The 24,475-nt window shown below is 37.5% G+C and overlaps 1 protein-coding gene across 1 annotated transcript in view; it reads left to right on the top strand.

Moving 5' to 3' along the window:
- Positions 1 to 13,354: 13,354 nt before the first annotated feature.
- The window catches only part of LOC115216235 (cytochrome P450 3A8-like), a 39,679-nt gene continuing 28,558 nt past the window's right edge, over positions 13,355 to 24,475 (top strand). The window contains exons 1-5 of the mRNA XM_036506711.1: positions 13,355 to 13,471; positions 18,665 to 18,761; positions 20,050 to 20,102; positions 21,048 to 21,144; positions 23,464 to 23,580. Of these exons, the coding sequence (XP_036362604.1) occupies positions 13,401 to 13,471; positions 18,665 to 18,761; positions 20,050 to 20,102; positions 21,048 to 21,144; positions 23,464 to 23,580 (435 nt within the window). The 5' untranslated portion in view covers positions 13,355 to 13,400. The remainder of the gene's footprint in view (positions 13,472 to 18,664; positions 18,762 to 20,049; positions 20,103 to 21,047; positions 21,145 to 23,463; positions 23,581 to 24,475) is intronic.

Genomic DNA, 24,475 nt, shown 5'->3' with positions numbered 1-24,475 from the left:
TTCTCAAAATTGCCTTAATCGTGATGGCTAAATCAAAGGAAAGGAATAGAACTTAACGCCAATTTACCTTCTTTATGGATTGATATGGCTTTTTATATATTTTCTTGGATCGTCTTTCAAAGGAATCGAATATAATGACTGAGCCAAGGAAACGTGTACTTACTAAAATAATGTTATATGAAACAACGGGGAAAAATTCCAAACATCTTCAGTTAGTTGGATCTGTCAAATAAAAATTTTTATTTCATTTTTACAAAGCAACACACCCCAGAAAATAGATAGAGTAAATATCAGAAAAACTGAAGTAGTTTGGAGGCAACATATAATCATTAAATCTCAAACTACATAATTTGAAACAGCTTAGGCCTTGCTATCACAAATTGCAAGGCCTATTCTGTTGGCGATGTCTCATCTACAATATTGCAAAAACTAAGTAACAAAAATCGGTCTTCCTCGTTAATGCCATAAAATACCTATACTCGTGCTTCACAATTATATACGGTACTCGAAAGAGGGAAGGTGTTGCTATTAGCAACATCTTTCTTCCTCGGCTTTTTCTTTCCTTTCAGTTACTGAGTTGTCTACAAGCGCTGTGAGTATTTTTTAATCTCATATGGTGTCGAGTTCATTGAACTGATCATTTTGTCTTTTAATGTTGTTAAGAAACTTTATGATGATATATGGTCGACTAAGGACTTCTAAGTTTGTCAGTCTATCTACATAGGACCCCCTCAGCATTCATAATGGGAAACAATTTCGGAGACATTGATTAACTTTTGTGATTGTCTTGTTGATATTTCGTGTCACACGCCCACTTATATGCACCACAAGTCCATATGAGAGGTCCTCTCATGCTAAATTATGCAGTATTCTGTGTTCTAACACAACATACACTTTTAAGTGGAGATAAATACTACCTTCTGCATCCGTTAGTTATTTTTTATATATGATACAGCCTCTGCATCCGTTAGTTATTTTAAAAATAAGTCTACTAGCTATTTGCGGCACCCGTGCCTGAATAGATACTGAGATTCTATATATCGGTGACAGAAGACTCACTGTTATTTCTAATCGCGGACACCTCTTTTTGACAAGGCCAAGGAAAATCAAAATTACGTGATCTGGTAGTTACAGCGGCAAAAGCAGACAATTGTCTCCCACTAGCGATATAAACACGAGTGCTTATATGCCCAACAAGTCTGTATGTAAGATTTGTCATGATAAATAAAGCAAACCGTAACAGACTCTGACTAAAAACAAACTTTAGAATGTTCTATAGTATTAAATAAATATAAAATATTAACGTTCGATTTTTTTCTCTCCGTTCTTCGATAACAGCTTGGGCAAACTTACCGACAAACTTTAACAAAACTGGAATAGTCACTTTTGATTCCTAATATAGCCAGAACGTTTTGAATTATTGGAACTAGTACTGAAACGAATTAACTTTTATTTTTCTATGTATTCCATGTGATAAAGCAATAAATCTTTTCAGTTTCCACTAACGGAATGATCTATATGATAATAAATAAACTCATTGATTGAAATTAGAAATGTCGCGACATTTGGTATAAGAGAAATCAGCAATTAAAATACAACCAAAAGTTCTCAACGAGCGTATATTCTAATTCCTAAGAAAGAAAACGCACAGTCGATTGTTCTTGCCATTCTGTATTGATTCTGTAGAGGTAAATATTGTAAATGCTATGAACGACAAGATAAGCGCCTTGCAGTCTATAGCATTGTTTAATGGAAAGAGGAATTTTCTGATGAGAAAACAAAAAGCTTCAAATTTCCGTTTTGAGCGACAGTCAAAAAATTATCATTTCTAGAGAATTTGGTTGTTTATTTTTCATGTATTTAAAGAGTGAGGTGCAATGATTTATTTACATAAGGATTATGTCTTAATATTGTAGAAAAAAAGCCGGTTTTTGTCTTTTGCTGTGAAATGATATATTTGATGTCTGTGTTCCAGAGTGTCTGGAATTTCATATCGAGGCGGTGATAAGAACTGATATTGTCTGAGCGCAGAGTGTTAAGAGGGTGGCATATATATATATATATATATATATATATATATATAATATATATATATATGTGTGTACTAACCTGGAAGAAGAGAGTGTGTTGAAGAATAACAATAATCATGTTATTAATGCATATACTATTAAAGTCAATTTTTGCTGAAGGCTCTGCCGAGAAAGTCGGGATTGGAACCGATTTGAATTCGTTGTTTCTCAGGTGAAAACTTTCTCAGATTCTTGAAGTGTTTCTTGAAGTGTAAAATAAGAATGGAGTGAGATGTGAAATTAGCTTTGCTAAACTTCATCTGTTAAAAAAGAACCCAATTTCAGATTATTTGGTAACCAAGATAGAGGGATATTGTGATATCATTTGTGTCATTAGGTATCAAGAAAAACAAGGTTAAACTCCCGAGCACAGGAACACTTACATTGTGTATAAACTCTATATTTGGACGGACCCATTTTAAATTCTGTTGGATTTTACTCATAAGGTATTGGAATCTTACATATATATCATTTTGCCTAAAAAATGGATCTACAACTTCAATATCCCTACATATCTTACATCCATTTTCTTTCCTCCACCGCACTCTCTATTTTGTATCCTATATAAACTAACTATTACTTAACCACCCTGTCACACTGTCTCCGATGAAAGGATATAATTAATAAATATCCTAGAAACAGCTGTAAGACCTTCTATCTATAAATGTTCTAATATCTACACAGCCTTGGGTTTTTTTTTTATCTCAGTACGCAAAAAATTCTTATATACACACTCTGACATATGACCAACGTTTAACCCCTTATTCGCAAAACTACTGACCCTAGAACTTAACTATGGTCTACCTATAGCACCTATTCAGCATTACCTGACACTTTTGGGTCTCAATGACACCATTACCTCTTATAACCTCAATTTCTCGCATATATACATATATACATACACACACACATACGCACGCACACGCACACACATATATATAATACATATATACATATACATATATATATATACATATATATATATATATATATATATATATATATATATATATATATAATATATATATATATACATACATATATCTGTGTGTGTGTGTGTGTGTGTGTGTGTGTGTGTGTGTGTGTGTGTGTACTAAAACTCCAAAGTTTTTTCTCCTGCCATTTGATTAAGACGATAAATATCACGAATAAAATAGTCATACCCCACTTTATTAAAAAAAATGGAGTTGATTATGTCGATTTTGGCGGCGACGCTTCAACGAGTCGTCGAATGATCGCTGTCTGTCCTTTTTTCTTCCTTTTTTTTTTCTTCTCAATCATTCATACAACTTTCAGAATGCCGTGAACTGAAAAATAGAAATTCTCCCTATATTTTTATTCAATATTTTTGGCATCACGTTTATTTGATATTGCTTTTTCTTAAAGGAGAAAATTAGTATTTTATCTTTATATATAAAAGTGAAGTTGTGTGAGTGTCTGTCTCCTACGATTTAGATTCCTAACTACTCCCACATTTTGCGGTGCAGTTTAACCAAAACCGGGTATCTTATAGTCGTGATTCATATCGAGCCCTTATGGGTATTAGCGTGCGTCAACGATGAGTCTACGATTTAAAAAAAATTTACCATCATTTTTTTCCATTTTAATGCATTTTTTCGCTATTATATAAGGGAAGTAACTCTCTAAAAATGTCTACGATGAGTCAACCATTTTTAATGCATTTTTTTGCTATCTTTTGGCTATAACTCTCTAATAATGCTAATATAGTTATTTCCCTTACAAACCCGAGCAACGCCAGGCGATACTGCTAGTTTAAAATAAATCACTAATCTTCATCGTCTTAATCGAAAGGCAGAAAATCAGAGAGAGACTATCTCTATATGGAAGAACATCAGTTGAAATAGGAGGAGTTCAATCTCATAAGAATGGGAAAATAAATATCAACAAATGCGTTGTACCTTATAATGATTCTTTTAAGAGCATTCATCATCATCATCATCATCATCATCATCATCATCATCGTTTAACGTCCGTTTTCCGCGCTAGCACGGGTTGGACGGTTCGACCGGAGTCTGGGAAGCCAGAAGGCTGCACCATGCTCCAGTCTGATCTGGCAGAGTTTCTACGGCTGGATGCCCTTCCTAACGCCAACCACTCAGCGAGTGTAGTGGGTGCTTTTTACGTGCCACCTGCACATGTGCCGGGGGGGGGGGTCTGGCATCGGTCATGATCGGTTGGTGCTTTTAACGTGCCACCGGCACGGAAGCCAGCCAAGGCGGCGCCGGCATCGGCCACGTTCGGATGGTGCTTTTTGAGGTAAATTAAGTACGCCATGAAATACACTTTGAAAGGAAATGACCAAGCTACTGCTCAAATGAACAAGGATAACGAAATTTGTCAACAGCTATTGGACAATCCGAAACAGTCGAAGTCTTACTTTTTCAGGTGCTTCTTCATGAATTGAAAATCCTAAAATGACTGCAAGTTCATCTAACAGATGAACAAAGAATATTGCTCAGAAATAATGAGGATAGATATGGCTGTTAATGAACGACATACGAGAACAACATTGGCAAAATTCTTTTGATTGTGCATCAATGATGACTTTACAAAAACATTACTTTATGCTGAAGTACCCATGTATTTCACTTGGAACAGTAGTAACAAAGAATGTCAAAGAACAAAGCGAGGAAAAAAACCTTGAAGGTCATTTGAACGTTTTCAAAGAAGAATCACTTGGTCGTGTTTATGTGATCACACCAAAAGCAAGAGAACTATATTATTTAAGAATTTTATTGTATGAAATAGTATTTTTTCCTTTCCCGCCGCACATCTACATTTTGAACTTGGTGGGGCTGTAACCCAACGGGTCATGATGGGTACATCTATATCTATCTATCTATCTATCTATCTATCTATCTATCTATCTATCTATCTATCTATCTATCTATCTATCTATCTATCTATCCATCTATCTATCTATCTATCTGTCTGTCTGTCTGTCTGTCTGTCTGTCTGTCTTTCTGTCTGTCTGTCTGTCTATCTATCTATCTACCTATATATATATATATATATATATATATATATATATATATATATATATATATATATATATAAATCTAAATACATACGATGGTCTTCTTTCTGTTTCCAGCAAGCAAATCCACTCATGAGGTTTTGGTCGGTCTGAAGCCATCGTAGAAATCACTTGCCCAAGGTCCCACGCACTGTGACTGAATACACAACCATGAGTTTGGGAAGTAAAATTCTTACCACGCACCCGCGCCTTCACCTAGAGTATTTTAAATTCAGAATAAGAAATTAAACTATATAAAATTTAATAAAATTTATCTTACGTGTTTTAAATGGCTGTTACTGAACGTTGGAAGCAGTATAGTGCTGGCAAGATGATTATCTGTGAGAAAACTTAGGAATTTATTTTCAGTTTCGACTTCAGGAACCACATTCTACAAAGAATATGCGTCATCTAATCAACTCTTTATGAGAAATTTCAGGTGTGAAAACATAATGGGAGTCAGCAGCTATAAAGCGTTCACACAAGGCGGCAAGATGGCAGAAACGTTAGCACGCTGGGCGAAATGCTTAGCAGTATTTCGTCTCTCTATATGTTCTGAGTTCAAATTCCGCCGAGGTTGACTTTGCCTTTCATCCTATCGGGGTCGATAAATTAATTACGAGTTGCGTCCTGGGGTCGATCTAATCGACTGGCCCCTTCCCCCAAAATTTCGGTCCTTGTGCCTAGAGTAGAAAAGAATAAAGTGTTACACGGCAATTATTTCATATCCGAAATTAAAATAGTGAGAAAAGCGGAGAAACCTGAATAGGTCACATTCTGTGGGTGGTTGGGAAGGATAGGAAAAGTAAAAAAGAATAAATCCGAAGACCAAAATTTGGTGAGAATTTGGTTAGCATTATCTACTGACACATATTTCAGGTTGGTGAAATCGATGATCATATAAACATAAGTAGTATTCAAATAATTGATTATTAACTAACCTACATATTTGATGACAACCCGGAAATTAATCAATTATCATAGAGTTACAGCAGCCTGCTTTGATTGTTGGTCGTGTGTTATCTCTAACGTGTTCAATACATTGATTGAAGATTAAACAATTACTATCACATATGATATGGCCATGCTTATTGCTATCACATATGATATGACCATACTTATTGTTAGAGGTGTGGAGCGAAATTTTAGTTGACTCAATGAACCTTTATCATGATCAAGTCCAAGAAATGAGATTATTATGTTAAATACATGTTTATCATGGCAAGAAATTTATTTATATATCACAATAATCCACGTTGATGTCATCTCTCATGACACGTCCCATCATACTGATGCCGTCAGTTCAAAGAACGAAACTTTCACAAACGTAAATTCAGTTAGTTTCGTTCCCGGTAATTACGCCTGATCAATACACAAATCCTCGGAATACACTTCTGCTAAATCTGTATCTATTTAATGGTAAAACAATTATTCATGTCTAAATACGCCTCGTTGATGTCATCAATCGCGAACGCTTCTTGGATCTCACAGTCATCTAAATTGGCTGATACTGAAAGCGGGAAAACCGAATCTTTCACAGTCGTAAATTCTACACTTTGATTTGGTTTTGTCCCTCATTAATACACAAATACGTCAAATATCCTTGATTTATCTTTCAGTTACACATCCAGCCTCTGCCAAAGAAAAATAGACCTTGTGCCTCTCTGAAGACAAAATCACTTGAGCATGATTCTTCAGATCCTACACGCAACAAAATCTCACATTAATGTACTCCAAAATCATTCACTCATGGGCTACACTGCAGAAAATGACATCGACTAAGATGGGAAGGAAAAATTATCAACAGAATTCTCCAACATGGACATCTCTCTCTCTCTCTCTCTCTCTCTCTCTCTCTCTCTCTCTCTCTCTCTCTCTCTCTTCTCATTTATCATCTGTGCTCAATAAGAAAACTTTTCTTTTACGCCATTCTGCTGTAGATCCACGCCCAGGTGAAAACACTGTGGTAGAAGATGGTTACCTTTTGTTGTCTTTGGCCAGAAAGTGTTATTTATTTGCTTCCATCTAGAAATCAAATGAAATTACTACTATTCCCTTCAGACTTTACCTTTGAGACCCGGACATCAATGTTTTCAAACTGGCCTATTTTCTATTACATTTCAGATTCAGCGTTGAGTTGCTGAAGCAAAATTATCGTTATAGCAAATATTCTGCTCAAAACCACAGACTTTCTTCTCTGTTACTTAACCTAAACATTTGATTCCATTAGTGACTGATAGTAAGTGTATCTCTGATCACGGGCGGGATTAGTGGAGGAGCACCATAGTCATGTGCTGAGCGGGATTCTTTGGGATTCGAATAAATGTAACAAAATCCAAGTTTGAATACAAATTTAGTCATTTTTCGTACTTTCTAGGGGTAAGCAAACAGAAAATAACAGTTGCTACACAAAGACAAAAATCAAGTTACACAGGGAAATCAACTGACGAAAATGGAAAGGAAAACTTATCAAGATGTTTAGACACACGGCTGAATGTAAAACGTCTTAAATAAATTTTACAAAGTAAACTCACGTGTCTATTCGTAAATATTGCAAACTCTTTGACAGGAGGCGCAATGGCCCAGTGGTTAGGGCAGCGGACTCGCGGTCATAGGATCGCGGTTTCGATTCCCAGACCGGGCGTTGTGAGTGTCACTCTCTGTGTCCACGAGGCTCCGGCAGGGATAGTGGTGATCCCTGCTGTACTTTTTCACCACAACTTTCTCTCACTCTTACTTCCTGTTTCTGTTGTACCTGTATTTCAAAGGGCCGGCCTTGTCACTCTCTGTGTCACGCTGAATATCCCCGAGAACTACGTTAAGGGTACACGTGTCTGTGGAGTGCTCAGCCACTTACACGTTAATTTCACGAGCAGGCTGTTCCGTTGATTCGGATCAACCGGAACCCTCGTCGTCGTAACCGACGGAGTGCTTCCATCCAAACTCTTTGACAGAAATTTCTTTGATTATTTCTGGATCGTTGACGAGTATATGAGGTTGAAAAAAAATGTAAAATCTGTAAAAGAGAAAATGAAAACTATACGATTCAAGTGTGCTTATAAAATTACACTGTATATCTTTCAGAAGTTATAATTTGGTAGCGTTTGTATCTGCAGCAGAGGCAGTAAAATTTCCAATATGCTATCCGCTGACGTATTTAACTGTAGAGTTGAAATTAAAACGGTTAAAGAGAAATAATTAAGCGTTAAAGATGGAAAAATCATTTTTGTCAATGATTAAAATTTTATGAACTACTTCGGCAATTACCGGTGACGATTATGAATGTACATCTTAATGAACTCTGGCGGTGTTATATCACCGACTGTGACCACACTCAATATCGTCAGATGTAGGTGTGTCATCGTATAACTTTACAACTGATACAGTCAGCTATATTTCGAACAGAACAACAGCTTGTATAATAAGATTCATGGACAAGGAAGCAAGTCAGGTACCATATCAATGTGGTTATCTGTTCTTTTCTCCACCTAATTCTGAGTACCGTGCCTATGTTAACATGATACTTATAATTATAGGATAGTAGTTATGTATCTACAAAAATGGAAGATAATTAGAAGATAGTTAGAAGTATTGACAATTAGAAAAAGAGTAAAGGTTAGGAATGAATATGTCATTACTGTTTTGACTCTCGCTGTTGCTTTGCTCATATAATATATATACGTATATATATATATATATAGATATATATATATATATATATATATAATATATATATATATATATATATATAGATATATATATATATAGTATATATATATATATATATTATATATATATATATATTATATATATATATATATATATATAATATATATATATATATACGTATATTCTTTTTCTTTTCTTTCTTCTACTTCTTTCAGTCATTTGACCGTGGCCATGCTGGAGCACCGCCTTTAGTCGATCAAATCGACCCCAGGACTTATTCTTTGTAAGCCTAGTACTTATTCTATCGGTGTCTTTTGCCGAACCGCTAGGTTACGGGGACGTAAATACACCAACATCGGTTGTCAAGCGATGTTGGGAGGACAAACACGGACAAACGCGCACACACACACACACACACACACACACACACACCACACACACCACACACACACACACACACATATATATATATACACTTATATATGACGGGCTTCTTTCAGTTTCCGTCTACGAAATCCACTCACAAGGCTTTGGTCGGCCTGAGGCTATAGTAGAAGACACTTGCCCAAAGTGCCACGCAGTGGGACTGAACCCGGAACCTTGTGGTTGGTAAGCAAACTACTTACCACACAGCCACTCATGAGCCATAAGTGTTAAAATCTACATACCCTGATACTTTTCCATATTTCAGTTTTATTTCATAGCCAAAACTTGCCATTCCTTGAAACAGAATTAACTAAATTGTAATTTTGAGATTGTCTTTGTTTTTAGCTGTCTCCTTCCAAAATTACTAGTGATTTAACTACCATCTGTATAAAGGGTGACATGAAGACATTTAAAGAACTCACCAATATGAGGGATGGGAAATATGTTCAGCTTAAGATGATTGTTAATAGTTTATAATTGATGATGTTCAGTGTGTAGTAGGATTGTGTGCAGTCATACAAGAATAGTTTGTTTCATTAAGGGTACATATTATCGACCTTTTTCTCATGTTGAAATTGTTGAATATTGTAAATTATTCCTTCCTTAAATGTGACAGCTTTTGATGGCATTAGCTCACTATGCATGTGTTGTACTAAACAAGGATCGCATCATTCCTGTTTGAATAGATGTCACTACCATGAAAAATGTTTCCATTTTCTTTTTGTGCAGGAGCCAAACTACCAAGCATCAAAATTCAAACCCATTACATCTGCCAAACATGAACGAACATCACAAAATTAATTCGTCTTGGTATTATTTCATATTATCCAGTGCTCAATATGCATGGTATTTCCAGGGATAACTGTTTCATGGTATATATTTCATGTGAAGACGCATCACCTGTTAATTGTTTGTTCCTTCTCGAGCCATGTCTGGCTCATAAGGGTCGTTTTCCCGGTTTCCTTGGCGTACAGGTTCCCTACTTGGACGGGACGCCCGTCCGTCGCAGGTGAGCTGCAAGATGCAGGAGGAACGAGTGAGAGAAAGTTATGGCGAAAGAGTCAGCAGAAGTTCGCTATTACCTTCTGCCGGAGCCGCGTGGAGCTTAGTCGTTTCGCTCATAAACACACACATCGCCCGGTGTGAGATTCGAACCCGCAATCCCTCGACCTCGAGTCCGCTGCTCTAACCTCTAGGTTATGTGCCTCCACTACCCGTTAATTAGAATGTTGCAATTATGATCACTTGATCGTGGGTTCGATCCGTGAATCGGGCAGAGTGTTGTTGCCTTAAGCAAAAGCACTTCATTATTTCACGTTGGTCTAATGCTGAATTGGGACCGGTATGTCAAACAATAGACCCAACGTTTTCTCTGCGTGTCACAAAAGGCGACCAAAATAGTTTCAAGTAAGATTTGCACTTTAACCTCGTGAAACCCTCACCAGACTCGTGGGTTGGAGGGTTGACGCTTGAGTTGTGGGAAGTTGTCATCCACCATAGTAGAGAATCACCTACAAATGGTAGTTGTATTAGCATTCACCCATACCACCCTATTGTTATTTATTATATTTAAATATTCTTTGGAAAGTTTGTTCGAAATTTTTACCGGCATCCTCTCTGTCGTCGGGTATAATCTGCGTCTACGCAGTGGTCTGAAAAGTTAGCATATACAGGCAGTTAGTTTTACATGTGGATCTGGCTGTGTTTATATTTGAAATTCAAAGGCTTTCCCACTGATGAAAACTGGCCTCAGCAAATATTTTTTTGCTGGAAATAGTTAGAAGCCATGGTCTGGGAAATAATAGAGATGGTAAACGTTTTCAATTTTCATTCCTTTCGAGAATTTATCCTTAATTGGTGGTTTGAGTTTTCTATTGCTCTTTCTAGCACAAGGCTTTCCTATTTGGAAGCCTCTTGTAGTTATATATATATATATATATATATATATATATATATATATATATATATATATATATATATATATATGCATATGCATATATATATGCGAAACGCATTGTGACCAGCGACGTGTAGCAACATCTGATAGCCTGGTCAGTCACGGTGATGACGGTGATATATGCATATACTTGTGTGTCTGCTGTGTTTGTACCCCAACATCGCTTGACAACCGATGCTGGTATGTTTATGTCCCTGTAACCTACCGGTTCGGTAAAATATACCGATAGAATAAGTACTTATACTTAAAAAGAATAAGTCCTGGGGTCGATTTGTTCGACTAAAAGCAGTGCTCAAGCATGATCGCAGTCAAATGGCTGAAACAAGTAAAAGAATAAAAGAAAAGAATATATATATTAACAGGCCAGCGGGTTTTCAATGTCTATATACTCACTGCACTTGTTGAATCTAAAGGTTAACGTCCATAGTATGTCCACCTGGGACAAGCTCATAGTGCAATACCCACTCGACATTCCACCAAACACAACATGTCCTTCTCTTCTAACCACTTACTCTTTTACTTGTTTCAGACATTTGACTGTGGCAATGCTGGAGCACCGCCTTTTAGTCGAGCAAATCGACCCAAGGGCTTATTCTTTGTAAGCCTAGTACTTATTCTATCGGTCTCTTTCGCCGAACCGCTAAGATACGGGGACGTAAACACACTAGCGTCGGTTGCCGAGCGATGGTGGGGGAACAAACATCGACACACAAACACACACACACACACACACACACACACACACACACACACACACACACACACACACACACACACACACGCACACATATATATATGACGGGCTTCTTTCAGTTTTCGTCTACCAAATCCACTCACAAGGCTTTGGTCGGTCCGAGGCTATAGTAGAAGACACTTGTCCAACGTGCCACGCAGTGGGACTAAATCTGGAACTATGTGGTTGGTAAGCAAGCTACTTACCACACAGCCACTCCTACGCCTCGTTTGAGAACAGATTTTGAAACCTCGCCAGAAGGATGCCACTGATTTCTCTTATTGGATTACGAAAATAGATCCATTTTTCATCCTTCTTTACAATCGACGCCAAAAGCGGTTGTCTCAAGGACCTGCCAGCAGTTGTTTTCATATGTTCACATGTCGTTGAGTCTTGTCATTCAGTTAACAAGGAGCATCTCAGCAGCGTCTGTTCAGAAGCGAGCTTATGGAGGTGTTGACTGATGCAGCTTTATGAAGGATCAGGTTCTACCGACAGCGCACGAGTGTTTGTACTTCGCTGTTGTTCAACCATTTCAAGCAAGGTCTCATCTTTCACAACAGATAGTCTCCTCGACATTGGTTTGTCTTCTAGGATGGTCTAATCATCCTTGAAACCTCTGACTCCGTTAGGTGCCACACGTCCGTTGACAGTTCCAGGACCTTCCACATCATTAATTTCTTTTGCCACTGCTTTCGAACTCAATCTTTTTTTTTTTTTCATGTGCGGTGTAAAATGGCTGTAGTTGTAATCTTCATCAGCTTTCACAAGATTAATGCACGTTTAAAACATGCTTTATGCAGGGGACGATACCATCGATGCGAAGGGGGACAACTCTTCTAGACTTGGTGATAAGATGACAAATATGCACCTTGCGTGCCTTTGCGTATGGCTACGATTAAAATATTATAAAATGTATTTAACAAAGTAACATAAAATATAATAAAGATGAAAATTATATTAAAAATAAAGAAATTGCTACTTTACAAGAAAGATTTTTAAACATTTTCCATAATAAACACTTTTTTTATCATGCCAGGCGGAATGCTTAGCGGCATTTCGACTGGTTTTACCTCCTGAGTTCAAATTACACCGACGTCGACTTTGCATTTCACCTTCGCGATCGATAAAATACGTGCTAGTTGAACACTGGGATCAACTTACCCACTTCCCTGAAATTGCTGGCCTTGTGACAAAATTTGAAAGCATTATTTATATTGTATAATTGTTTTCAGGAAACTGTGGCCTCTATATGAAGCAACAGGAATGATTTCATACACTTCTCTTATCTAAGACCGCTTGTACTATAAATTCAAATCTAATTATACAATCTATAATTAGCACTCATGGTTGAGCTAGTTATCTTGCACATAGTATTAGTTATCAAACGAACACGTTTTATGGAAATCAGATATCCTGTTTATCATTTTAAAACGACGATTTATTACGCTCATTTTCGTTCTTGACTTTATAGTTCATTATCAGAAACAGAAGTTGCTATCAAGATTCATGGAGCTTCAGTATAATATCGAGCTGCTAATTTTTGCCATTGCCGGCGGCTTATTTCTCTCTTTATACATGTAAGTAATTTTATATAGTTTTAAATATTACGTCGTTTAATATCGTCATATAACTGTGTAATCATCAGATTAATAAAGACCATTGGTTATACTCATTATGAATTAATACTATAAACACTCTTTTAAACATTACCTCGTCATTCATATAAACTTATAAGAGCAATTTTAACACCTTTGCGGCTTTTCTCAATTTCGAAACATGATTTAGATCTCTCCAAAGTTATTGATTAGTACAAAATTTCAAGCATGAAAATTATCAAGAGAAATGTTTCAAATAAGTGAGCTTCAAAATGGATACTTATCTAAAATAGACAATAAACCTCTGGTCTGGTGTATGGAAGCAATTTAAATGTTTCAATGAAGGGCGGCGAGCTGGCAGAATCGTTAGCACGCCGGGAGAAATGCTTAGCAGCATTTCGTCTGCCGTTACGTTCTGAGTTCAAATTCGTCCGAGGTCCATTTAACCCTTTCATCCATTCGGGGTCGATTAAATAAGTACCAGTTACGCACTGCGGTCGATATAATCGACTTAATTCCTTTGTCTGTCCCTGTTTGTCCTCTCTGTGTTTAGCTCCTTGTGGATAGTAAAGAAATAGGTATTTCGTCTGCCGTTACGTTCTGAGTTCAAATTCCGCCGAGGTCGACTTTGCCTTTCATCCTTTCGGGGTCGATTAAATAAGTACCAGTTACGCACTGGGGTCGATATAATCGACTAAATCCCTTTGTCTGTCCCTGTTTGTCCTCTCTGTGTTTAGCTCCTTGTAGATAGTAAAGAAATAGGTATTTCGTCTGCCGTTACGTTCTGAGTTCAAATTCCGCCGAGGTCGACTTTTTCTTTCATCATTTCGGGGTCGATTAAATAAGTACCAGTTACGCACTGGGGTCCATGTAATCGACTTAATCCCTGAAACAAGTAAACGAGTAAAAGAGTAAATAGTTGATGTAATAGATTTAACTTAAATAGATGTTTTATCATAACATGGTGCACATATCGGTTACCGTTATGGGTGACCAAATCGACACAGGTTACTAACAAAGCAAATTTACTGGGTTCACAGAAAGTCAGTTATCTGGGGCTATAGAGCCTGAGGAAGAATAGAGAAAATATGTACACGACGGATGTTTTCTTGTCATGTTAATTCGATCCTGGCTTTTATATTTGTTTATGTAATCAATCGTATGACTCTGACTATATATTTGATACAATTTGTGTATCTAATATCAAACCTGTGCGGTTTCTCCGCTAGTTTTATACAATGTATATATTATCTCGTTTTTTTTTTTGTATATACAGAACTCCCCTCCCCACCGTGCCTTCTCCAAATGTGAGATGATGGAATGTGTTAAGAGAGAAACGTGACTGTTATTTGTAATGTATCTAGAAATTACAGTATAGCTTGTCGAAGCGAAGTTATGGCTTATGTAAGAAGAGTGGGATATGTGGTTAGAGGAAGGACTAGCAATATTTCATTTATACACACATGTGCGCACACATACATACGCAAGCATACATACATATATTTACATATTATACATGCAAATGTGTGTGTCTGTGTATGTATGTATGTATGTATGTATGTGTATGTATAGGCTGGGCGAAAAGACATGAAGAGGTTTGAATATTTAATAACGCCTTTATTCTTTGTTTCAAATTTAAGAGTATATAAACTTAAGATTATATAAATTTAAGATTATATAAACAGTATATAAAGGAGATATAAGTATGATTAGTGTGAAACAAAATCTGTAAAGAAAAATACACAAAAAGTAATTTTTAAAAATAATTAAAAATTTCAGACATGATCATGACATTTGGCCCACTCTTTATGTATGTATGTATGTATGTATGTATGTATGTATGTATGTATGTGTGTATGTATGTATGTATGTATGTATGTATGTATGTATGTATGTATGTATGTATGTATGTATGTATGTATGTCTCTTCTACTTTTTAATTATTATAAATCTTCCAGTGAGGAGGGAGCCTGTTTCCAATAAAGATACAAGGCTCCGTCTTTGGGATGTAGTTAACACAGACAAATTCACATTTAGAACTTGAGTAAAGTCTTGCATATTTTTACTGTTCCACTCACAGATTACGCTTGTAATGTACAAATTTGCCGGTCGATTTCTCTCTTTCAAAATCCCAGTTTATCCAAATTCGCTAACAAAACCTAGTGCTCCAATTATTATTGGTATGAATATGAATTCATAGTCTGGATATAGAAGCTGAAAGTTCCGAAGCAGTTGTCCATAGATATTCTCTTTTTCTTTGATTTTCAAAGAGACATTTATACCTGCAGGGCAAATGACGTCTATGACGGTATGTACCTATTTTCTCCGTCCCAAACAACAATATCCGGCCTGTTATGTTTACATTTGACAGAAGTTTTGATGGGAATATTCCACCAGTATTCCTTGAGTTGGTGTTAATGAATGTATTCCATAGCAGAAGGATTTTCTAAGTTTGTTTGAAGACAGTCTTTTTTTGCGGATGTTTTAGCGACAACATCGTGTCGCATACGGAGGTGATGACATTTTAGGACAGCTGCTAATCACATGCTTGATGTCTTCCACAGAAACATGGCATAGTCTACACATGCGGTTGCACCTTGGGATTGCAAGAGCGTCACCGTCTCTCTTGTTCACCGGGTAATTTGTAGCAATCTCCTGTTCCTGGATTGCAAACGCATAGCCTTCAAAGTGTGATGTGATGTAGTGGTCTTGTGTCCAAGACAGGCTGCGCTTCGCGTCAATTCTATTGTCTTCTTCAAGCTTCCGAGCAACATACCCATGCATAGTCTTTTTTCATATGCTGAGTGCTTTCCATCCAGGTCTTCTTCGAAGTAAGAGAGCTCAGCTGTTTTGGGGCTGTACAGGAGATCATCAGGGAGAGAGTGCTTCTTGAGGAGCTCACTGACAACTCGTACAATGTTGTTCACTTCACTTTTCAGGATTGCATTTATATATTTACTTTTGCTGCTGTTGTTCAGCAGGTGCTGCCTGAGTGATACCATGCGACATTCGAAGGCCGTCTGCACTGATCTCAGGTGTCTACCATCTTCATTTCTTCTTAGGTAGAGCCTGTCAACATCACTGTTTCTCTGGAAGTTCCCAGCTGTTGTCAGGATTTTGCGGGTTTTAATATCTATGGAGTGGATTTCCTCTACAGACCAATCAAGGATCCCAAATGTTGGGATTAGCACAGGTACTGCAAGTGCATTGTGGGATATTGTTTTGTTGAAAGAGGAGAGTTCCGACTGCCATATTTTCCTAAGTCTGGTGTAGTATCCTTGAGTCACTCAGTATGTATGTATGTATGTATGTATGTATGTATGTATGTATGTATGTATGTATGTATGTATGTATGTATGTATGTATGTATGTATGTATGCATGCATGTATGTATGTATGTGTATGTATGTATGTATGTATGTATGTATGTATGTATGTATGTATGTATGTATGTATGTATGCGTGCGTGCGTGCGTGCGTGCGTGCGTGCATGTATGTATGTATGTATGAATGTATGTATGTATGTATGTGTGTATGTATGTATGTATGTATGTATGTATGGTATGTATGTATGCGTGCGTGCGTGCGTGCGTGCGTGCGTGCATGTATGTATGTATGTATGAATGTATGTATGTATGTATGTGTGTATGTATGTATGTATGTATGTATGTATGTATGTATTTCCTCTTCTGCTTTTATCGATAAGAAATCCAACAAAGATACAAATCTCCATTGTCGGAATGTAAGTAAAGCATGTCACACTTTAAACTTCAGAAAAATCTTCAATATTTTTACAATTCCACTTAAGGTTTTATTCGTATGCATATAAAAATATACACTAACGTTAGCTGCATTATACTTTCTTTCTAATTCAACAAAACGCAGCGATTATCTATGTTCACTTGTTTGGTGTTTATAGTATTTCCTGTAACCGGATATTTCATGGAGTATACTTTTTACAGCCATGCCCGAGTCCCACTTTGGACGCTAAAGGGCTACATTTTGTCTGGATTGTTTGTATCTCATGAGTGTATGACATTAACTGGAATAGCCAGCAGAGTCAAAGTGTGTAGATAACCACAAAAATCTTTGTTTTTTTTTACCAGCAATAAACCCTGCGCTACAGCATTTAAAATTTTAAATTCCAGACCTAATAAATATTTGCATGAAATGTACACACATACACACACATATACACACATTAGATTAATGTAGTTTTATATATATATGTGTGCATATATGCAGTAATAAACATGCATATATATGTATGAATATATATGTGTGTTTGAGTGTGTGCGTGTGTACATATACATATATCCGTGTGGAGGCGCAATGGCCCAGTGGTTAGAGCAGCGGACTCGCAGTTGTAGGATCGCAGTTTTGATTCCCAGACCGGGCGTTGTGAGTGTTTATTGAGCGAAAACACCCCTTCCGGAGCCTTCACGAGGCTCCGGCAGGGGGTGGTGGTGATCCCTGCTGTACACTTTCGCCACAACTTTCTCTCACTTTTTTTTCTGTAGGCCAGCTCGCTTTGCCAGCGGGGTGGCGTGACTTGAAGGCTAGAACAATGCGAAGCGCATTGTGACCAGCGACGTGTAGCAACATCTGATAGCCTGGTGGGTCACGGTGATATATATTCGTATGTATGTACGTATGAGTGTGCATGTATATATATTTCTTTACTACCTACAAGGGGCTAAACATAGAGTGGACAAACAAGGACAGACAAAGGGATTAAGTCGATCACATCGACCCCAGTGCGAAACTGGTACTTTATTTATCGACCCCGAAAGGATGAAAGGCAAAGTCGACCTCGGCGGAATTTGAATTCAGGACGTAACGACAGACGAAATACCGCTAAGCATTTCGCCCGGCGTGCTAACGTTTCTACCAGCTCGCCGCCTTGTGTGCATGTATCTATGCTATACAAGTATTAGCAAATTTTGCCTTATAAATGCAAATAACAATTTTAATATACACCTCACTTTTATGAGAGCCAAGATGACACGTTGAAAACAGATATATACATCAGTTTTATGACGATATATCAAACTGGATAATCAAGATTATATACTTCATTCCGGACCATTCTGACTATCATTTGCATAGTTATATTTTAATATTCAATTCCTTCTTTCTCTATTATCAAAAGACGTTTTTCTTTATCGTTTCAAGTTTCGGGAAATACAAGCATTCATATCTTAAGAAGTTTGGTATTCCTGGTCCCGAAGCTTACGCAATTGTGGGCCACCTTTTCCCTCTTGCATATAAAGTAAGTACCATTTCTTTTCTTTTGTGTTTCCATCAATACTGCAACTGATTATCATACATTCAGCATGTTTCAACTATTTTTAAACTTATAAATTTTCATGCAGATGATACGACACATTACACCTCTTTAGACTTCCACACGCAAACCCTTATCCATATGCAACAAAGGAATCCAGACTAGGTACGTATATCCTTCATGAACAGAAATTCAGGCGTAAACTTGGATTGGTTATAACCAACTCCATTGCTACAGTATAAAGAGCAATCGAAACGCATAACAAGTACAGAGTCATGTATAACGAAGATATGGCTATGGTTTTGATGTAGAGAAACTACATCCATCAAAACTGCCGCGAATTCTTGAAATCTCTATCTATCTCTAATATTCGAGACTTTTATATAACACGGACATTCTAAACACCAGGTTTCCTTTTCATGACAAGCATAAATTTCAGGCTTCATAAGTTATTAATTCTATACAAATCTAAGTGTGACCACTGTGGCACATATATCTCCTACAGTGCTACTCTTATACATAGAAGCATCTAAAGCTGCGCCCCCTCCAGCCCGTAAAAAATATCCATCTGATTAGCAAAGGTTTACTACCAAAACTGACTTTCACACTTAATGTTTTTTTTTTACGACAAAATCGTAAGCTCATCTGGACTGACGCATAAACTTTACTCACGATCCACCTGAGATCGCTTGTTACAACCATCTATTCTCCAGTATTTCAGCTACTGCAATTCCAGCGTAAATATTCACACTCATACTTCTTGTCCAGAGCTGCAACCCTCAGGAAATCCTATTTTCATCGGCTTTTCTTTAAGATATCAACCCACAAAAATTCAGAAGTTAAGACTTAAGAATATTGATTGGTTCATAAGTCAAGAAAAGCCCACAAAGACCACGATCCTCTAATTACCAAATAAAGAAAAACTTCAACAGAATGAAGAGAAAATTAAAACCCTTCACGTAATAGGCCTTTGCGTACTGAGCTTAAATCCTCTTTTATGTTTGTGCATTTATACATCTTCTCCCCATGAGGAATTGCTTCACCAGTTCTCTCAGCACCGCTTCTCATCAGACTCAGTAGATATTAATAAATATATTGAAGGAGCAGCGGAATTTTCTATTTCAAGTAGCTTGTAAAAAGATAATAAAAACACAGTCTATTTGCCTTCACATTATCATAATACACGGGCTTAAAATTGACGATAACAATAATTTGTTTCCGATATTACATAAGTTTTCTTTTCGTATGGCTGTTAATTATATTGTATTTGCAGGGCATGGTGAAATTTGACTCTGAAATGAAGAAGAAATATGGCAAAGTTGTTGGGTTTGTTAAACGCTTTTTAACTAATGAAATCTCCTTTAAAAGAACAAATGGAACGGGATACTTGCTTTTTCATATAAATATGTCTAAAGTCAATCAAGACCAATTATGACAGAAGTCGAAATATCCAATTGAATATCACAAAACTAACTTTAGCTACCCTCGTAGCTGTTGAAATCATTATCCCAGTATTATCCCTAATCGATCACTTACGATTAGAGACATTCCCGTTTTGACCATCTGTTTTTTTTTGTACTGAGGTAGGCGTAGGAGTGGCTGTGTGTTAAGTAACTTGCTTACCAACCACATGGTTCTGGGTACATTCCCACTGCGTGACACATTGGGAAAGTGCCTTCTTCTATACCTCGGGCCTACCAAAGCCTTGTGAGTGGATTTGGTAGACGGAAACTGAAAGAAGCCCGTCGTATATATGTATATATATATATATATATATATATATATATATATATAATATATATATATATATATGTGTGTGTGTGTGTGTTGTGTGTGTGTGTGTGTGTCTATATTTGTGTGTCTGTGTTTGTTCCCCCAGCATGTTGGTGTGTTTGCGTCTCCGTAACTTAGCGGTTCGGCAAAAGAGACCGATAGGCTTAAAAAAGAATAAGTCCTGGGGTCGATTTGCTCGACTAAAGGTGGTGTTCCAGCATGGCCACAGTCAACTGACTGAAACAAGTAAAAGAGTAAAAGAGTAAAGATTAGGTTGTTACCTGAAGAAGGGGTAGTAGCTATTTCCTGTAATCATCACTTCGCAAAAAAGAATATGTGTGGGTGTGTGTGTGTGTGTGTGTGTGTGTGTGTGTGTGTGTGTGTGTACGTGCGTATGTGCCTGAATGCGTGCGTTGTTATACTATATACAACAGATAAAAGAGTTCATAGGCATTATTATCTTAGTAATTTTTATCGTGTTTGGATTTATCAATATAGATTCTATGTGGGTTTTCAACCAACAATCTTGATCAGTGACCCAGACATTATCAAACAAATATGTGTCTCTGAATTTTCCAGTTTTATCAACAGATTTGTGAGTAATATGAATTTTTTTCCAGTTTTGCAATAATTTAAATTTTGAAGGGCGGCGAGCTGGCAGAATCGTTAGCACGCCGGGCGAAATGCTTACCGGTATTTCGTCTGCCGCTACATTCTGAGTTCAAATACCGCCGAGGTCGACTTTGCCTTTCATCCTTTCGGGGTCGATTAAATAAGTACCAGTTATGCACTGGGGTCGATGTAATCGACTTAATCCGTGTGTCTGTCCTTGTTTGTCCCCACTATGTTTAGCCCCTTGTGGGTAATAAAGAAATAGGTATTTCGTTTGCCGCTACGTTCTGAGTTCAAATTCCGCCGAGGTCGACTTTGCCTTTCATCCATTCGGGGTCGATTAAATAAGTACCAGTTATGCACTGGGGTGGATCTAATCGACTTAATCCCTTTGTCTGTCCTTGTTTGTCCCCTCTGTGTGTAGCCCAATGTGGGTAGTAAAGAAATAGGTATTTCGTCTGCCGCTACGTTCTGAGTTCAAATACCGCCGAGGTCGACTTTGCCTTTCATGCTTTCGGGGTCGATTAAATAAGCACCAGTTATGCACTGGGGTCAATGTAATCGACTTAATACCTATGTCTGTCCTTGTTTGTCCCCTCTATGTTTAGCCCCTTGTGGGTAATAAAGAAATAGGTATTTCGTCTGCCGCTACGTTCTGAGTTCAAATACCCTTGTGGGCAGTAAAGAAATAAGAAAGAGGGCAAGGAAGCCATAAAAAGCAAGCATGGTGGGTTTCAATCAACGGACGGAATAGTTGTACCTTCAAGGGTGGCGGGATGCTTATTTAAAAACGAGGAGGAAAAAACTACTACTACTGCTGCTGCTGCTGTCGCCGCTACCACAACTGCTGCTGCTTCCACTACTACTACTACTACTACTACTACCACCACCACTACTACCACCACCACCACTACTACTACTACTGCTACTACTACTACTACTACCACTACTACTACTACCACCACTACTACTACTACTACTACAACAACTGCTACTGCTGCTGCTGCTGCTTATGCCGCCGCCGCCACCGCCACCGCCACCACTACTTTTGAGAAGCATTTGCCCTAAACTGTATCCGATGGTCTCCTACTTCCCACTTTTTCGACAGGCTCTCAACATCAAAGAACTGAGGAACCCCCTTTCCTGTTTCAGAAGTTCCCACTGCAGGCTTGGTGGTATAAAGCATCAGCTGCATAAAAGGTCTTGTGCAAATAACTCCCTGCCGCTTACCTCCTCTGCCCAATCATCCTTACGGTCATCACAAACCTTGATAATAGTGCTGTCAAAAAACCTAATATCAAAACAGGAATTAAGTCAAATTGCTTATTTTTACTGCCATATTTGTTACCTGTTCCACAGAACAAACAGTGGTCCTTGTATGAAAATGATTCTTTGCAGCGAAGATTGGGCACTGTTTCACTGTCTGAAGAACGTTTCAGCATGAATTTGTCATGATGATCCTGAAAAGAAAATGGTTGAATATTAATATAGGCCTAAAGACAGACGTTATGGGAAAGGCTACATGTAGTTATGAATATTACTACCTGTACTGATGTCATACATGTAGCGCAAGCATCCCAGCTTCAGAATCCAATACTTGGACATGCCATATCATACACACTTCTTATACCAATCGTATAGCACATAAAACGCCAGTTAAGGGCTAAGGTGAAGTGAAGCTACCCCTGGTAAAGGTACAGGCCAGCCCCAAAACTCTTGGTAGATATTTCCATGTGAAAGATATGCTGATAGCTTTATAAGAAGTGTTGCTGGCCTTGTCTGTACCTAGGTCGTCTAATCCTGAAATTCAAAAGCTCGCCCTTGTACAAAATATTACTCCACTCAAAAGATTTTGTGGGACTTTTAGTATATCATGAAGGGTACCCTACTGAATAAATCCCAACAGGTTTCGTTTCTTTTGCAATTAGTGGTGGATTGTGGAGAATATCAACTAATTTGACCGGATTTCCAGGCTCGAATACACTTTTGGAGCCCATTTCTTCGTTAATCGGTATGAATAGAACAGATAAAATGTTGTACCTTATTAACCTGCGTCCAAGATGATTGTACTTCAGCCTTGCTACCTCTTTTTTATGTCTTTGGAGGTGCCTAATATAGACTACCGAGTGTACTATTTCTACATAGACACACTATATTGCTTTATGTGGAATTAAAATAAAATTAGTTGCCATACATACAGGGAAGTAAGAAGGCGAATATTTCATTAAGTTTTATATTATTCAACCTTTGTTTAAACGCAGTATGATTTAGTTCTGTAGCATGATTTATTTCTTTGCGATAGAATTTCCTCCCACCCGATGAATTCAGTGAAAACTTTTTAAATTCTCTAAAAGACGATCGCTGGAAGTATGTAAGAAGTGTTCTCAGCCCGGCTTTCAGATCAAAACGCATGAAACAGGTAAACGCGGTTCTTTAGTTCCTTTTGTTTAGTTTGATTTAGCCATCACATCTAAAGTTAGGTTGTTATAAAATTTGCTAAAATTATTTAGATAATAATTATCCAGTCATTTTAATGCTTTCGTTAAGCATGTACTATTTTTTTCTGCAAAACATATAATACAAGAGTATTAATGAAAGCAACTGTGGGCTTTATATACGAAAAGAGAAACACCTATGATTCATTTCCACGTATTAATAGACAAAAGAATATTTGAAATATAAGAAAACGTTTGAAAATGTAAAATATGGGATCTTAGATATCCAGATTGAAGTGGTTTATTATGAAGCAGGCATGCACTACACATTCCCTAAATACGGTGTCTCCAAGATGCCGCTTAATATGTTTTCGATATTAAAAGATCTTGGTGCCATAAAATGTCAGTCGGTAAATGAATTTCCATAGAAATAATAAATGCGTTTCGCGTTAAATAAAACGAAGGAAAATCATTCAGTATAATATATTTTAATGGAGGCGAAATGGCACAGTGGTTTGGGCAGCGGACTCGCAGTCGGAGGATCGCGGTTTCGATTCCCAGACCGGGCGTTGTGTGTATTTATTGAGCGAAAACACGTGAAGCTCCACGATGCTCCGGCAGGGGGTGGCGGCGATCCCTGTTGTACTCTTTCGCCCAAACTTTCTTTCTTTCTGTCCTTGGGCAACGCTGCGAAGGACTGGTGTTCCGTCAAGCTAGGAAACCGGGCCCATGAGCCTGGCTAGGCTTGAAAAGGGCGCATAAATAATAAGTAAAATAATATATTTTACTCGAGTTTTATTCGTCATATAACAGTTAACTGTGGAATTATACTTTTGCTACCATGGATAATATAAAAAAAATATGGCACATATACAATGA

Source organism: Octopus sinensis, linkage group LG10 (genome assembly GCF_006345805.1).
Source record: "Octopus sinensis linkage group LG10, ASM634580v1, whole genome shotgun sequence".
NCBI lineage: Eukaryota > Metazoa > Mollusca > Cephalopoda > Octopoda > Octopodidae > Octopus > Octopus sinensis.
This window is presented reverse-complemented; position numbering and strand designations above follow the sequence as displayed.